Genomic DNA, 16693 nt, shown 5'->3' on the forward strand with positions numbered 1-16693 from the left:
GGAAAGTTTTGGTAGAGTTTTCATTCAGAAAATTTAAATGTAACAAGAGATATGAGCGTATTTTTATGGAGAAATACAGTAAATCAAGATGTGACAATGTGACACAAGCACTGAGCTCAATTTAATTGTCTATCTGAGGTCAAATGAAAATTTAAAAAAAGGATTTAACAAGCTGTTAACGTAAAAAGTAAAATATGGAAAAAATATGTGGCACTGTATTAATGCCTAGCTCATAATCCTGTCTTTTGTGCATCAAAAACAGCTCAGTCACTAGTCAAATTCATTGACTAGTTAATTTAAATTGCCTGTACACAGACAGCAGTTGATAAATTGCTAATATTTCTATTTTCTGAACTCTATCATGAACAAAATCTAGTTGAGCAAATAATGACTCAGCATTGCATAAAAATAAATTATAAGTACAACAAGACCAGGAAAGAAGACAGACAATTTTGACTTTAAAAATGGGCATCAATAGAGATAAATGGGGACATGTTGACATAACAGCATACTGAAGCAGAGCTCAAGAAATAAGGCTAATCATGGGTTAAGTGGCTTTAGCTTAAGACTAGTACTGCTGATCAAATATGACTTTGCAGTTTTACCTGATATTAAGAGTTTAAACTCTTATTTATTACCCCCATATATGAGCAAGTTTAATTGAATTTCAATGAATTAGCACCTTTCAATATCAGAAATCACAAGGTACTTTACAATAAAAGGATTATTTTAAATACAAAAAATTCACATATAAGAGGATAAAAACATTTTAAACAAAGGGAAGTCAACACACAAATAAATCTGACATATTTTATGAAAAGTGTTTATGTTGTGTCCCGTTATAAAAATACAGTCTGTTGATCTTAAAGCCTATAAACAGACGCCTCAGTTCAGAACGCTAAACAGTCCGAGGAGGACTTGAACGCAGCATGAGCTTGTGACAAGCGCCCAAGCGTCACAAGCAGAAAGGTCAAAGGTCAAACAACAGAAACACGGGAGGTTTGAAAACAGAGCGCCATCTAGCGTTAATTTTCTTCTTCGTTGGTAGTTTTAAAACATGATAGCGCTATACTGCCCCCTGCTGTAAAGGAATGGAAAAGAATGGAATAAGAAAGAAAGAAAGAAAGAGTTTTATATATATATATATATATATATATATATATATATATATATATATATATATATATATATATATATATATATATATATATATATATATATATATACACATACATATATATATATATATATATATATATATATATATATATATATATATATATATATATATATATATATATATATATATATATATATATATATATATATATATATATATATATATTTATATGATTTTAGTGAAGAAAACGTGGTTTTTTTTACATTTTATTTGTCAAAACAGTCATGATCATATCTCTTGAATTAGAAAAGAAAAAGTTTACATATTCATCCTTCATTCCACTCTGATTTTTACACTTTTTAATTCTTTTCACCAAAGTTTTTAATGTTATTTTCATTGATACATTAGGAGCCGTTGCCTAGATTTCCATTGTGTAAATAGTTAAATTACCTTCACCAGACTGGTGCTGAATGCTACTGTGTATGTGACTAATAATTTTGAATCTTTATCCAATCTTGTTTTTTGACCTAAATGTAGAATTAATATTTTTTCCAGGCTTGCAAATCCGTGAAAAGGCATTTTACTTGTTTATTTATTTATTTATTATTATTATTATTATTATTATTATTATTATTATTATTATTATTATTATTATTATTATTATTATTAAAGTTTTTTCTACAGAAAGTAAAGACAATTTAATAAAGTTTTTTTTTTTTGAAGATGTGAAAACACATTTTATTGATAAAGGATCATTTCTGGAAGGGCTAGGCTTGTCTGAGTACTTTTTTTAGCTGATGGCATGCAGAGGTTATATAATGCTTGCTAAATATAAACTGCATTAGCTATATGTGTGTATACTGAGAATGTAGGAGTTATTATTTATTTAGGTAAATGTCTATTTCTTTATGTAGATTAATGCAATTTAAAATTAAGTCCGTCCTCCTTGAGTAATAAAATGCTGAGGGTTTTTTTGTGCTTCAGATGCATTAACAAGACCAGGGTCAGAAATCAGAAGTGAGCTGCAGCTCTGTGAAAGATAGTCTCCTTTAAAACTCACATGACCTCGTTTGGGACTACAAGTGAAACGGCATGTTGCTAATGCAGCCATCACTGCTCAAATCCTGCACGATTAATTTCAACTAATCCATAATAATCTCTTCATCTTTCCACCACATACAGGAGAATTTCTGTTCATTTAGAGAATCGTATCCACGCATGTTTTCACTCCATCAGCTGTTGAATTTGAGACATGCTAAACATTCAGGGAGAGGGGCTTTGTGCTAAATAAAGATGTTTCCTCTGCTGCTGTTTCTCCTGATCTTAAATGCATACAGGCAGAACTCAAACTCTCTAACACGCACACACAGCCAGTGGCTCCAGCATTGTCTGGTTGCCTGGTAACTGTCGGCGTGGCGTGGTTGCTAGGGCCGTGTGGGAGGGGGGGAGGTGATGCTGCTCTGATTTCCAGCTGAATTAAGGCAGTCAGCAGGGAGAAGCCCCCCCTCTTCCAGTCGACACACACAGGACTCTATTGAACAATAGAGCCGTGCCAGCCGGCCTGAGGCTAGTCAGACAAGCCCTTGTTCAGGGTCACACTGTGTTCATCCCACAGTCCTCCATGACTAATTAACTTACAGCCCAGAGTGTCGTTAGGACATCTGATGATGCATCCATCACTGACACAGCCCTGAATTCATATTGATGTTACAGCTTCAGGAACTCTTTATTGGATCAGATACTTTCATCAACTCTGGTTCAGCAAGTGCAAACATCTTTAACTGAAGTCACCGACAGCTGTGACATCAGCACTGCTTGAGTCATAGCGAGTATAAATAGACCGATCTGGTTTAAAACATGGATACAGTCTCAAAAACATTATGATGCCCAGAGGTGCAGGAAATGGTGACTCCAAACCACCTCCAGAAAATTTCCACAAAGGTGAAGAGGTGGAGTGAAGTGTTTCACCTGGCAGGAAGGAAAGCAACATCATCATGCCCACCTGTCTGTTAAATAAGCCGCACCCCCTAAATTATGTTTATTTAAAGAGACAAAGCTGTTTATGTATCAGACTGTAAAAACAAATTTCTCTGTATAGACTTTAATTGGGTTTGTTTGTGTTTTGGAGGCAGCCTCAAGTGGTCACTCAAGGAACTACAGTTTGTACGCTTACCCCTGGAATCCCTCTGTTAGAGATTAAATCTTCTTTTAATACTGCTTTTCTATGTTCAAGACAACTTTTTACTGGATACAATGCAACAAGGTAGGGTATGAATCAACAGTTACATAGGGCTACAGTTTGAAAAGTGACAACCAGCTTAAACTTTGTCAGTTTGTACCCCAGTTTAGTAGCCGACTATATTTAGCACTACTCACGGCACGGTGCTCTCCTAACGTGTAACGTAACCTCACTCTTCATTTTATTAATAGACTCTCAAGTTTGAACAGACCACTGCAGAATAACTGCTGATTGTGGGTTGGAGTCAACATTAGCACAAACAGTTTGACCCGTGTTTTAGCCTTTCGCTCGTGCTCTATCTCACTCCTGTTTATCTTTATTCTGCTCTCCTGTCCTTTTTCTGTCCGGCAGTTAGGCTCCAGTGTCCACCATCACTACAAAATTAATCACAGAAATCGTTTTCAGCAGGTGTTGTCATAAAGACTTGGATGTGCCGTGAACTGATTTGGTCGTGCTTGACCTGATCGGGAAGCTATGATGTAGCATTTTGAAATAACATATATTGGTGCTGATAATCTCATTTTAAAGTGATGGTTATGATCAGACATATATCCAGAAGGGAGACTTTTTCAAGATCACTTAGAAACTCCTTACAGACAACTTAAGTAGGATCTGGCGTCTACGTGGTTTATTCTATTTTGAAAGTCACCTGATGTTTTAATGTGGCTTCAGAGCACAATTTCAAGTTGGAATTTCAAGCAGGACAGGAAGTTCCTGTCCTGCTCTGAGCAAATTGATGCATTGTGCTCTAACATTCAGCAAAAGTAGAAGTCTTGCATATCTGAACCATTTCATGAAGCTCGTTTACCATAACATTACAGGCTAAAACAACAGGCTAACTGCAGCTAAAGTTAGCATCCTGAAGCTAACACAGAGACAGGGGGGACACTGAGGAAAAGCTCTTCCATCTGCTCCACAGCACACAGCATTTAAAATACTCACATTTCCAGGGTCCCAGGTTTGTTGGTGGATGGTTGGTAATGCGCCTGGATTCAGGACCAGTCTATTGGCTAGCCCTCTGTTGGACTGTCCAAAGTTGGAAAAGCAGTCGGCCGTGAAGTGACTAGCACACACATGCACAGTTTTACTGAGTGTAGCTGGAACATTTCCTTGATAAATGAACTCTAGACACTTAGTCTGTCTTCTTCTGAGATGGGAAGCTTGAGCATGGAACTATATGGCTGTTTACAGCCAAAAACAGAGCAGTGATGGCTCTTCAACTTCAGCATTCTCCTCCCTGCTGCTGGATTTAAAAAAAAGGGAATCACTGACATTAACAAAATGCAAACAGCTTGTTTTAGGTCAGGATTTTACATTCACAAGCACTACTAAGTGCAGGCTTTGTCATTAAATATCCAATTTTGTGGGCTGGGAGGAAAGACAAAGACCCACACATTTCACTAAAAGACTTAATGAAGTGATTTTTGCATAATATGAGACCTTTAATTCCTCTAATAAGTTATTTGGTAACTTTTATAAGGCCGTGTTTGACAGCTCTTTCGTCTAAATCTGTCACGTGCAAGAGGAGGAATGTAAAGCAGACATGTTTGAACGGCTGAACAGTGTTTTCTTTTCTTATTTCTTACAGCTGTTCCTGATAAGTTAGCATTTGTTCCCGGACACACACGGTTTCACCAGTGAAGCCGCTCAAACAGGAATAAAGAGTATACTCGCAGAGGTAACAAGAACAGGTTTTTATTAATATTTTGTAATACCATATATAATGCAATTGCATATCTTTGGCGAAAATAAATCTTATAAACATTTTATCAACAGAGGTTAGCATACAAAAACCAAAAAGTGTGTCGGTCCGGTTTTCATGGCAGACAACTGACACAAACTGATACTGGGTTGGCAGCTTTGTCAAATGCAACAAAATGGTCATCACACCCGAAGGAACTGCAACAGAAGTTTGAGACTCACATAACCAGTAATTAAAACAGCTGACGAGCCCGAAGCGACGGGGATCAGATCAACGTCACAATCCTTTTGTGCTACAGAAAGAAACAGGTCTCCATTATTCCTCTGCAGAACTCAAATGTAGGTCTCAAACGACTCAAGGGGCTGAGTTCCACTTTCAGAGATATTTCAGTATCTCATAACAACACCTGGAAGCATGAGTTACGATGGCAGTATTTGTTTTTTTCATTCCTAATCTGCGATGAGAGCTTCAATTTGTGACTACTCAGTCGTAATATCTAAACAAAAACATGAGACAAGTGTAAAAAAAATGATTCAATCATCTTTAAATAACCTCGACGGAGCCGGGAGGACGTGTTCACTTTGAATCGAATCCTCCGGCTGTACGTTTAAATTTGGCAACAGAAGATGTCAGGATCAATGTTAATTACGTGTCCTCTATCCAGACTAACAAAAAGCAAAACAAAACATCAAGAAAACCTGGCAGTCATGGTTAAAGTGAAATAAAACACCCGCTCTAAAGACAAGAAACATTGGCAAAATACTTAATCACTATGACATAGTGAGAGGAAAAAGGCGTATTGCTGTAAAAGAAACACATGGAAATAAACTTAATTAAAGGAGTTCACAGAGGAGAAAATAAATGTGCCTAGTCAGTTTCAAATGACCAGTGTTTGATAGAGTATGCATTCAATAATCCCATAAATTAAAGTCATAAATAAATTGATTAATGAACAATTATTTGTTCTTTTTTTTCACAGCTAAACAAGACCAGTGTATGCAAATATTACTCCTGAGAACTGCAGCTTATTCTCTCTGCTGAGAGCAGTTCCCACTCCAACGCGATAAAAATAAACCAAAAAGATTGGTTAAGTCACCGCACGACCACAGTCCTCTCCCGTTTCCTGTTCGGATGATTCAGAAAAGTAGGGCATCGTCACTCTAAACGAAGCCATCGCGGCTTTAAATCAGTGGCACAAGAAAACGTTTGGCACCCACCGTGCATGCTATACTATCACTGGGTGTGACGCCGCGCGGGCAAAGTGAAATCACGAGCGTCCATGCTACCGTGTGTCGTACGCTGAGTGTGCAGCGTTTTTAAGAAAAGAGCTCGAATTAAAACTGTGGCACTTTTACACAACTTCCCTTCAGCGAGCTGCATGCAATCGCCGCTCTGTTTCACAGCTTGAGGAGACGGCGTGCACTTCCTTATTTTGTTCGAAGAGGAAGGGCAAGGAGGAAACACGAGAGGCCTGCCTGCAAGAAACAAACCCAGGGCAGAAAAAGCTGCTCGCTAGTGACTCTGCTTCTCTCACGTTTTTCATTTATTCAACCAGAAGCAGCTCCTGAAACGTGCTGAATAATACAGGATGTGCAGACGTGGACGTTTTCAGGAACTCGCCGTTCACACATGCACCTCACAGCGGCTGATTTTGTGAGTTAAACGCGCTCAACTCGAGATACTCTGTTTGGTTTAGGGGTAGCTTGTAGGAGGATTTCTGAAATACAAAACAAACTTTTTCTGACTCCACACCCTGCGTGTACACATCAGATCTCCTGACTTTGAAGTGAATTTAAAAAAGAATCAATTAAAAAAAGTCAGGGGGGAATAATTTGGATGTTTGTCTTCACACGTGCAGCTCAGTGCACAAAAAGAGGCTTCAGACACACTTCCTCTGAAGGTGTGAGTTCACTTGGCCAAGAAGATTAGCTGTGTTTTGGTTTTCTAAACTACAAGGTTAAAAAAATAAGAAAACACAAACTTCAAACCCAGAAGCTGTGATAAGTTAAATTAGTCGCTAGCTCTGCTCCCAGAGTGACAGCCAGCCGTTAACGCGCAGATCTGTCGTCGAACCAATCACATTCGTTGGAGAAAAATGAGTTCATTGTCAGGAAATAAAAGGATGTGGACATGCACTATGATACAAACACACATTAAAAATAAAACAAACATGGAGGCTAACCTATGAGCACGCTGAACATCTGGCTGCAGGTGTTCGCTTTGCATAGGCTGTCACCAAACACGCTGATGAGGAAAGAGGGATCGACAGGATGAGCAAATAAAACACACGCTGAGCGAAGTCGTTACGCTAACTTTGCAACTAAATTTGGCAGTGGCAGAGGAATACTACTTCAACATCTTGCTAATCCTGAAATGGAGCCGCAGCTCGTGTGTAGTAAGTTTGTCGCGTAACAAGATCATAGTACTGCTCGATCGTTATCTTAATTGTAAAGTTGAACCAACATCCTCGACTCTGGAGAAACGTCACCATGAAACGATGTGAGAAAAGTTAAGGTTGTGGATTAATTATTGCATCTCTCGTAAAAGAGGATTCAAAAGAGCAAGAATTCCTTTGAAAACAGTGGCACAAAAAGGAGAAACTGTTAACACCCGGAGGTTAGGTTTCGTCTGTTACAAACATGCACTCATTCGCTTCATAAATAGATTCACTTGGAAGAGGATACAGGTTTGAGGAGGAAGCATGCAACGCTTTGAGTTAGAAAACCTTCAGCTTTTCCCAGTTTGTCTCTCTCAGACGGAGATCCTTGAATCACGATCGTCTCATCCGACAGAAGCAGGCAGGTCGTTTTGGATAGGGTTTTTTTTTTTGTGGTGGTTCTCCTTAGCCCCAAAAACCCGCCCCGGCAGTCACCCCCGAGTTACAAGAGTCTCTATATGGCTTTGTTCTCCTGATGAACGATACTATTGCCATTTGTTTTGTTGGACAGGGGTATTCCCGAACAAAAAAAGGCTCAAAATGGTCAAAGAACGATCAGATAAGGAGAAGGAGGCACACTGGGACGCACGATCAGGGGTCAGGGGTTAAGGTTCACAGGGTCCGGAGTCTGACGGGGGCCTAAAACAAAAAGATTTATTTCCTGTTGAGTTTTGTGCTCTTGACAGTGCGTTTGGAGCCCTCTGTGCAGCTGCGTATACCAGCGAGGTGCAGCAAGGAGCCGGCCGCCTCCTTCAGCTCCTCGTCCAGCTCCGGCTTCGCCTCCCGGCGTTGCCGTTTGACGGCGGGCCACTTGATGGCCGGGGGACGCCGGGACGTCTGTTGGACGCCCCTCTCGTCCCAGAGGTCGGAGTCCTCGTCGCTGTGGAAGCCCTCGCTGCCGGCGCGGCGGGACTGCCTCCGGTCGCAGCCTCCTTCGTCCAGGGAGGAGAGGGATGAGGAGGAGGAGCGGGAGGAGCAGCGCTGCAGGGCGACGCTGCTGTAGTTGTGGTCCTGCTTTGGATCGCTGCTCACCAGAACCGAGTCGGGCCGGGACAGGTCCAGGGGGCCTTCAGAATTGCCTGGAGAGAAACGATGATGAAAGAGGGTGGGCGTCAGTTTAACAGTGATACAACGGCGTCCTGCGACTGGAGGAGCAGACACGATAAAAAAATAACTGAGAAGATTCTGAGAACAAAGTGTTACAAGATCAAAGTTTTAAAATTACAAGATGTTAGAAGAAAAGGTTAGGAGAAAAACAGTGGTAATGTTACAGGATTTATGTTGTAAAGTTTGAGAAAAAAGTCGTAAAAAAATGACAAGATTTGGCATAATATTATGAGATTAAAGTTCTAACTTTTTGAAAAAAAAGTCATAAAGTTATGGTTTAAATATGTAAGATTGAAAGGTTTAAGTCTCAATGTTACAATAATAAAGTTGTATTATAATCACTTTAAGATTTGTTGTAATGCTAAGAGGAAAAGTCGTAATGTGACCTTAAAAAATGTTATTAAGTTAAGAAATTAAAGATGTAACTCTATAAAAAAGAGGTCTTAAGGTCTTTGCACACTGAGTTTGTTTTTTTGGATCCCTCATCTGAAAAAAAAACATCACCTACAGACACCTTGCCTACTTAATCCAATGCGTTTATTTTGTATTAATTGTATTAACTGATCCTGAGCAGTGGCTGTCAGTTTGTTTAAGGTATGCACTCGTTACAAACATATTCACAAGTCTTAGTCATCATCTAAACATCGCCTGAAATGTGTCAGAAAATATGTAAGAAAATGTAAGAATGTGATGTTGCAAGTAGTCTACGGTGTCTCTGAAGAGTCAAACTACCCAGGTATTGAGCTGGGCAGATGCTTAAACCCAAAAAGTCAAACCTGTTCTGAAAGTTTCAGCGCCAGTGTACGAACCTGATTGACAAAACATGGGACTGAATTTCTTTTGAAACGTCAATTTCAGATGAAAAGAACAGACTCAGTGTGCAAAGACCTTTAATTATAAGCTACACTGCAAAAAACATAAACCTTACCAAGTGTCATTAACTTAATCTGAGCCACATTCACCTGACAAGTCTAGAAAAACGTCTTATTTCAAGTTATTTAAAGACAAGAGAAAAGTTTCTTGCATGAAGACATTATTCTAGTTTCAAGAAAATTTTCTGGCAAATTTCTCTTGTTCCATTAGCAGATATTTTTTACTTGTTAAAAGCAATTCAGACCTCATTTTTGTCTTTAAATAACTTTAAATTAAACATTTTTCTGGACTGACCAGCTGAATTTGGCTCAAATCAAGTATGATTAGACAATTTTTCTTAAGATAAGACAAAAACACTTGATTTTTTTAATGAGCCCTGATATCTCAAACAGGAGGATACCGTAACATCAGCCAGCTCTCTGCTCTAAAATGAGGGCTGTGAATCATTTTGTGAAGCTAAATTTAACAGATGAGACTACACAGGTTTTTATTTCCCCTGAAAAAAAAGTTTTTCTGATTTTGACCCTTGTTTGAATCTACAAAAGACCGTCACATTTTGCAGCTGTGGATGTTTTTCTAGAAAACAAAATCAGTTTATAACTTTTGATCAGGGGCGTACCAACAATTGGGCAAACGTAGGCATTGGCCTGGGGCCCCAAGATTCCCAGGGGTCCCCAAAACATCTCTTAAAAACTGATTCATAAAGTTTTCTTCAATTAAAAGCATTTTTTTCCTAATTCACATGCTTCATGGTACATCAAAATGCTTAATCTTTTTTTTTCTTATTTCCAAAAAAGTTGCAAAAACAAACAATGTTGCACTGAGATCTGAGATAAACCAACGAGGCTTTTGGGATTTTAAGGACTTTGTTGAGCTCAGGAAGCAGGATGATTTTCTCAAACTCAAACTTTTTGTGTTGATGATAAACATGAATATTTAAAATCTCTTTTTTGGATAAATAATTAAAAAAAAAACTGTAAACATCACCTCTTTCAGCAGATTTTTTTACAGCTTGATGTTACTCTGTGAATTTTCCCTATTGTGCGTCAAATAAAAGAATACCTTATCTTATTGTATCTTATCTTAAACATGCTCTTAATAAACCATAAAATAACTTTTCTGTGCTCCACCTTTCAAATTTAGGATAGAGAAAAACTGAAAACAGACGATGTGAACCGCAGCTTTAAACTGTTTTGTTTACAGGAGTGAAGCAGAAGTGAGAAAAGATAAACCTGACCGAAAGTGTCTGATCAGGCAGAGTTACTTTAAAGAGGGAAGTAAAACAAAGTTTCTGCGATCAAACTGAGTGTGATGTTCCCAAAACCTCCACAATACAAGATCAGAAACATGTCACAAATAAAGACACACACACACACACACAGAAAATAAGAAGAAAGCAATGAAAGGGTGGTATGTCAGGGGTATCAAACACAGCTAGAAGAAGAGGTGAAGGTATGGCTGCTGGTGGATTCTCTTACATGGGTCAACGTGGTGCCCGGGGGCAGAGTTTAAGAGCATCATGGCAGTGGCAGCATCAATGTCAGACTCTGGAAGAGGAGAGAACATGCATGATGGTCAGTCCTACGGCGTGAAAGCAGTGACAGCCGTGAGATCTACACTCTGCTGGGACGACGGGGTTTGGCTTTACCAACGAAGCAGCCACGACTACGACAACAGGAAGACAAACTGAGAATATCTACAACGGGAACGTCAAACAGGCATTCTCCTGCTGAGCTCTTCATCTTTTACACGTTACACAGCTCTTGAAAGGATTGTGAAACCTTGTTCTCATAAAATCACAACTTAACAATTAAAGTCTAGTTTTCTTTCTGCTAAGACGCCCTAATACTCTACTTAACAGGACTAGATCTGCTCGACAAAACAAAAAATCCAGGGGATGAATTCAAGCAACTGATCCTGAGAGTGCATCCGATTTTTTCAAGACCTGACAAAGTGTCTAAAAGCCTCAGAGCTCACTTCTGGGGCTCTAAATTATTAATGATTACTGTGAGACTGAGTGCTCGACACTCTGCACCGGCAGAACCTCTGCCTGTCGTCAAGGTTACAAATCCAAGAGGCAAAGGGGGGGAAAGAGGAAGCCGAGACATCGACTGGGAGCTCTCCACATTATGGTCTACATGAGGCATCAATGACTTGAAAGCAACACATTAAAACCAAGAGTTGAGGGTAAAAGCACAGAGATGCTGAATGTTCTGGGGCTGGAATGTGCAAAAGGCAACATAATCAAAATACTGCACGAACACAAAGTGGAAAACTGCACAGACTTCATATCGGCTGATTACGGCTTCGGATTTGTGCAAAACTTAAACACAGAGAAGCTCGCCGTCGTCGTCGTCGTCTCACCTTTGAATGAGCAGCCTTGTAGAAAGAGATGACGAGGGGGTGAGGAGGCACTGTGGAGGAGAAACACGAAAGGAAAGACAGATAAAGTCAGGTGTAAAACTTCAGAACAGATTATGGGTGGTGGGATGGATGTTTACCTGGGTGGGGAGGCGGGAGGTGTGCAGAAGGCATGTGCGGCAGGGAAGTGCTGCTTCTTAAGAGCTTGGATCAGATTGGGGCGGTACTCGGGGTCCACACACCACAGAGAGCCTTTCCCATTGGCCTGCAGGAAAGAGAGGAAACAAACAGACTCAGTTTAGACTCGACAAGATCAGAACTTCTCCAGATCCACCATTACTAGAAACTTAACGACATACTCTACTCAAGATTCAATACAATTTGTGATACTTGGTTTATGATGCGATTTTCTTACGATTATTTTCACCAGAATGAGATTGCAGACAAAATATGACTGAGAAAGATTCTTTAAAGGTCCCATATTGTGCAAAAATCACTTTGTTAAGTCTTGTAGTGAAATTTTTGGGTCTTTGTCTTTCCTCCCAGCCCACAAAATGTGACATTTAATGACCAAACCTGTACTTAGTAGTGCTTGTGAATGTAACCTGATTGGTCCACCTGAGCAGATACCCCCAAACCCCCTCCCCGGGAGGAGAATGCTGAAGTTGAAGAGCCATCACTGCTCTGTTTTTGGCTGTAAACAGCCACATAGTTCCATGCACAAGCTTCCCATCTCAGAAGAAGACAGACTAAGTGTCTAGAGTTCATTTATCAGGAAATGTTCCAGCTACACTCAGTAAAACTGTGCATGTGTGCGCTAGTGACTTCCCGGCCGACTGCTTTTCCAACTTTGGACAGTCCAACAGAGGGCTAGCGAATAGACTGGTCCTGAATCCAGGCGCATCACCAACCATCCACCAACAAACCTGGGACCCTGGAAATGTGAGTATTTTAAATGCTGTGTGCTGTGGAGCAGATGGAAGAGCTTTTCCTCAGTGTCTCTGTGTTAGCTTCAGGATGCTAACTTTATCTGCGGTTAGCCTGTTGTTTTAGCCTGTAATGTTACGGTAAAAAAGCTTCTCTGTTTTCTAAACATTGTGCACTCGGAGCTCGTGGCGCCGCTCTCAGTGACGTGGAAGAGCGGGGCGGTATCAGCGGTGGCTCATTTACATATGAAGGCCACGCCCACTAAATCAGAGCGTTCTGAACAGAGGGGCTATGAGAGCCTGGAAACAATGCTGCTGTGCTTGATTTATTGGCTTTTTAGACAAAAACATGTTACTACCATTTCATGAAGACATTAATGATCCATATTAAACTGCGGAAAAGGAGCAGAATATGGGAGCTTTAAATTATTTCTGCAACTGCAAAACCTAAATTATGCAGTGAATGCAAAATTTAAAACACACACACACATAAAAATGATACAAAAACAAACATATTCTCTCTCTTTTTTTTTTTTTTTTTACAAATTTCACAAACCCCTGAAAAGTTTTAGATTTGCTCATTTATGTAAAATACATTTCTTTACTTAAATCATACACTGAAATACATTAGTTTACAGTCATAGTCACTCATATTTGTGAAAGTAAAGAGTGAATTAAAAGAGCATAAACTGTTATTGTACCTGTGCAAACCCTGGCCACCCCCTGCCTATGTAGCTACCCTCGTTGTACCACCCCTAGTCAGAGGGGCCACTTACACAACAATAGTTTTTAGGGTGAAATGCAAAAGATTAAGCGTTTTTGGATGAGACGTTGTCGTGCAAACAGGACCTAAAAGTCTAGACACGTCCCTGCACAGATGAATACAGTGACAGTAGTATGAAAGCTAACACGCTGAAACCCTGAGCTGGAGGAAAACTCCTCTGTTGGTTTTTAAAGGATGAGAGCAAAGATGGGTAAACTACAACTCAACAAGAGACAGAGCAGAAAGGGGACTCCTGAAGAAGCCAGAGGAGGATTAATGATCAGCTGCACCTCTTACTGATGCATCCTTACATCCCTCACCGTTACCCTGTTAGGACGTACTTTCATCATGTTTTTTGACATTTTTGGCCCAACCAGACCCAGACCACAGGTTTGACTCTTGTTTTCAGTGAGTGCTTCCTGCTCTAACTTCTGTTTTCTATGAATCTGAGCGTGTGTGTCCTTTAACACCATCTTCATCTTTTCGTGCTGACAGCGCCCACAACCTGAATTTCAGAGAGCTTCTCACCGGCGCTCACTGTTGCTGGGTTACAAAAGTTGTCCCATGGCTCTCCTGCTTCCCTCTGCAGTGACTGTGAAGTCTGTTTTCTGCTCAGATATGTTTTCATTTAGCAGAGAAAATGTCACCAGCTGCAAACCTGCACCAGTAAACGCCACCTCAGATGAATGTGTAAGTTTCTCTTTCACACAGACAGCCGCTGCTGCTGACAAAGCTGTTTCCAGTAGTCCCGCCTCTGATTCTGATTGGTCGAAATCAAAGAAGCAAGACTGAAAAGTGTGACATTGCTCCTAAAGTTGCACTACTTTCAACTGAGAGCAACACATCAGCGCAACCGCAGCAGCTGATACTGAGGACGACACTGATCTAAACAAAGTCAAAAGAGCTCACAGAGAGCTCTGGAAAAACAGAATATAATATTTACTCTCACTTTTTTTGAGGCCAAACGGACGTGTTTATGTATGCATTTGCTTAATGCATACATAATGTATTCACATCTGTAAATAATGCATTGTTTTCTGACATTTGCATACTTTACATCTCTTTCTCTGCCTTCATAGACGCACTGATTTTCTCTGAGTGAGTGAGGAACACCACGGTGCTTATCAATGCAGTTAAAGAGTAAACAATCAGTTTTGACGCGCGATAATAAAAGTTGAACTCTGACCTTTGTGAGTGTAGTAGCTGAGGTGAAGTGATGACTTCAACGACAAGCTTCACAGCAGCTCAATACCAGACATCTAAGTCTCTGAGAGGACTAACCAGGTAACAGGGTTTCATCACTGGGTTTGAGGCACGTGTGCTTAGTCCAGTTTGTGTTTTTCTTTTTTCTTCATTTTACAGCTGAGTTTAAATCAAGTATGTAGCTCCGCCCACCTGTGATGTTGTGTTGTGCTGCTGTCTGGGAGCTCTTTAGGGCGTATTCAGACCTGGACTGTTTGGTCCACTTTAAACGGACCAGGGTTCATTTCCCACGCTGGTGCGGACTTTTCATGCAGGTGTGAATAGACACAAACGAACCCTGGTGCGGACCAAACAACCGGACCGAGACCCACTTTTTGAGGTGGTCTTGGTCCGCTTCCAAACAAACTCTGGTCTGAATACAAACCAAGGTCCATCCGAACTAACTACAGGATACATGCGCCTTTTGGGCCTATAAAGCCACCGTAACCTAACCGTCTTTGGTTCATACCTGATCCTCCATCTTCTGTTTAGCCACGCTGTTGCTAGCATGTTGTGGGTCAGGACACACAGAGCATAGCGTCTCCTTGCTGCGCGCATTCGTCTTCTATGTTCCTAAATTGTAAACGGTGTTGTTAAGCTGCTTTGAAGGAGCTGCTCTTGAAACTGAAAATGATTTTGCAGCTCTAATAAGAGCACAAACACACATGTTTACCTCCATTTGTATCTGTATTCTGTGTGCTGCCCTTTGTCAGTGCTGTCCAATGAGATTACTGATCGTCACACACGTGGATGTGTTTACAGAGTATAGTCCACTTGCAAAAAGTACAATCTGAATACGAACCGCACCAAACGAAAAAAATAAAGTCCGCTTTTGGTCCGGAACAAACAAGTGGACCAAAGGACTTTTCTGGTCTGAATACAGCCTTAGATTCAGTGTGAGCTCAGATGACGATGGTAAGAAAGTGGAGGATAAAACCACGACTGAGTGTTGCCAACTTAGAGACTTTGTCGCTACATTTAATGACTTTTCAGACCCTTCAGATGATTTTTTTTAAAGACTTTTCTGGAGTTTGGAGAACTGAGGTTAAAGCGTGTTTTGATCTCCTCAATGGTCAGTGTGTGTGAGCCCCTCCCCTATCCAAAAAAAAACAGATAGTGTGTCTCATTATGGTCACTTTTGCCAGTCCCCAGCCCAGATAAAGGAGGAAAGATGATATCTGACATAAAAAAAAAACAAGAATGGACAGAAGAAAGTTCATTTGTAGTTCTAAACATATCTATGATGTTGTGTTTTTCCTGCTTTCTGTCCCTGCCACGTTATTTCTTTCTCCTACAGAGTCCATGACAATTACAGGCAAATGGATTATTATGCAAATTAGACAGCAGAATCATTTTTGCATCTCTTTTTCGTAATCTTTGTATTTGGAGTGGGTCATTACTTTCTACGGCTCATTCATTGGTCGTGGACACCAAACTGGTTGTGTCTTCAGTGATATTTTTACTCTTTTTTTCTCCTGTGTTTGTCTGGAGATCCTACATGTAACCACAGCTGCATTGTTTACATGTGAAATCAGCTGTTAGCAGCCTGTAGCATGTCAATGCTAACTGGTGCAAAGCCAGATGTTTCCCCACAAGGTGAGGAGAAGGAGGTGAGGACAACGTGCTGGTTCTCAGGTGTGAGCTAAGAAGTGACGACATGGACCTGTCCTTCCATCCATCGTTATTGGGAACGTAAGATCTATCTCCAATAAGACAGACAAGCTAGCTGTGCTAACCCAGCAACAGAGGGAAGACTAGAAGGCAGAGTAGCATGATGCTAGCATTGGAAGAACTTCACCTTCACAGACACCATTTTCCATGAGCACCATTACCAACTGTCATGAGGATGTCGCTTTTTTTTTAATCCAACTTTGCTGGCGTGGTGTCATCAAAGGGACTTTTCAGCCTACGTGCAGTAAATGG

At 40.4% G+C, this 16693-nt stretch overlaps 1 protein-coding gene across 2 annotated transcripts in view; it reads right to left on the bottom strand.

Moving 5' to 3' along the window:
• Positions 1 to 5053: 5053 nt before the first annotated feature.
• foxn2a (forkhead box N2a) overlaps positions 5054 to 16693 on the bottom strand; it is a 40820-nt gene continuing 29180 nt past the window's right edge. Inside the window, exons 3-6 of one of the 2 annotated variants that reach the window (XM_074676338.1) lie at positions 11980 to 12104; positions 11843 to 11892; positions 10957 to 11025; positions 5054 to 8577 (exon numbers count right to left, since the gene is read on the bottom strand). In XM_074676338.1, the coding sequence (XP_074532439.1) occupies positions 8153 to 8577; positions 10957 to 11025; positions 11843 to 11892; positions 11980 to 12104 (669 nt within the window). In that variant the 3' untranslated portion in view covers positions 5054 to 8152. The remainder of the gene's footprint in view (positions 8578 to 10956; positions 11026 to 11842; positions 11893 to 11979; positions 12105 to 16693) is intronic. The other variant, XM_074676339.1, reaches the window with a different exon arrangement.

The sequence above is a fragment of the Halichoeres trimaculatus genome, unplaced genomic scaffold, assembly GCF_033239565.1.
Source record: "Halichoeres trimaculatus isolate MK-OKI-2021-1 unplaced genomic scaffold, fHalTri1.1 fHalTri1_scaffold_8, whole genome shotgun sequence".
NCBI lineage: Eukaryota > Metazoa > Chordata > Actinopteri > Labriformes > Labridae > Halichoeres > Halichoeres trimaculatus.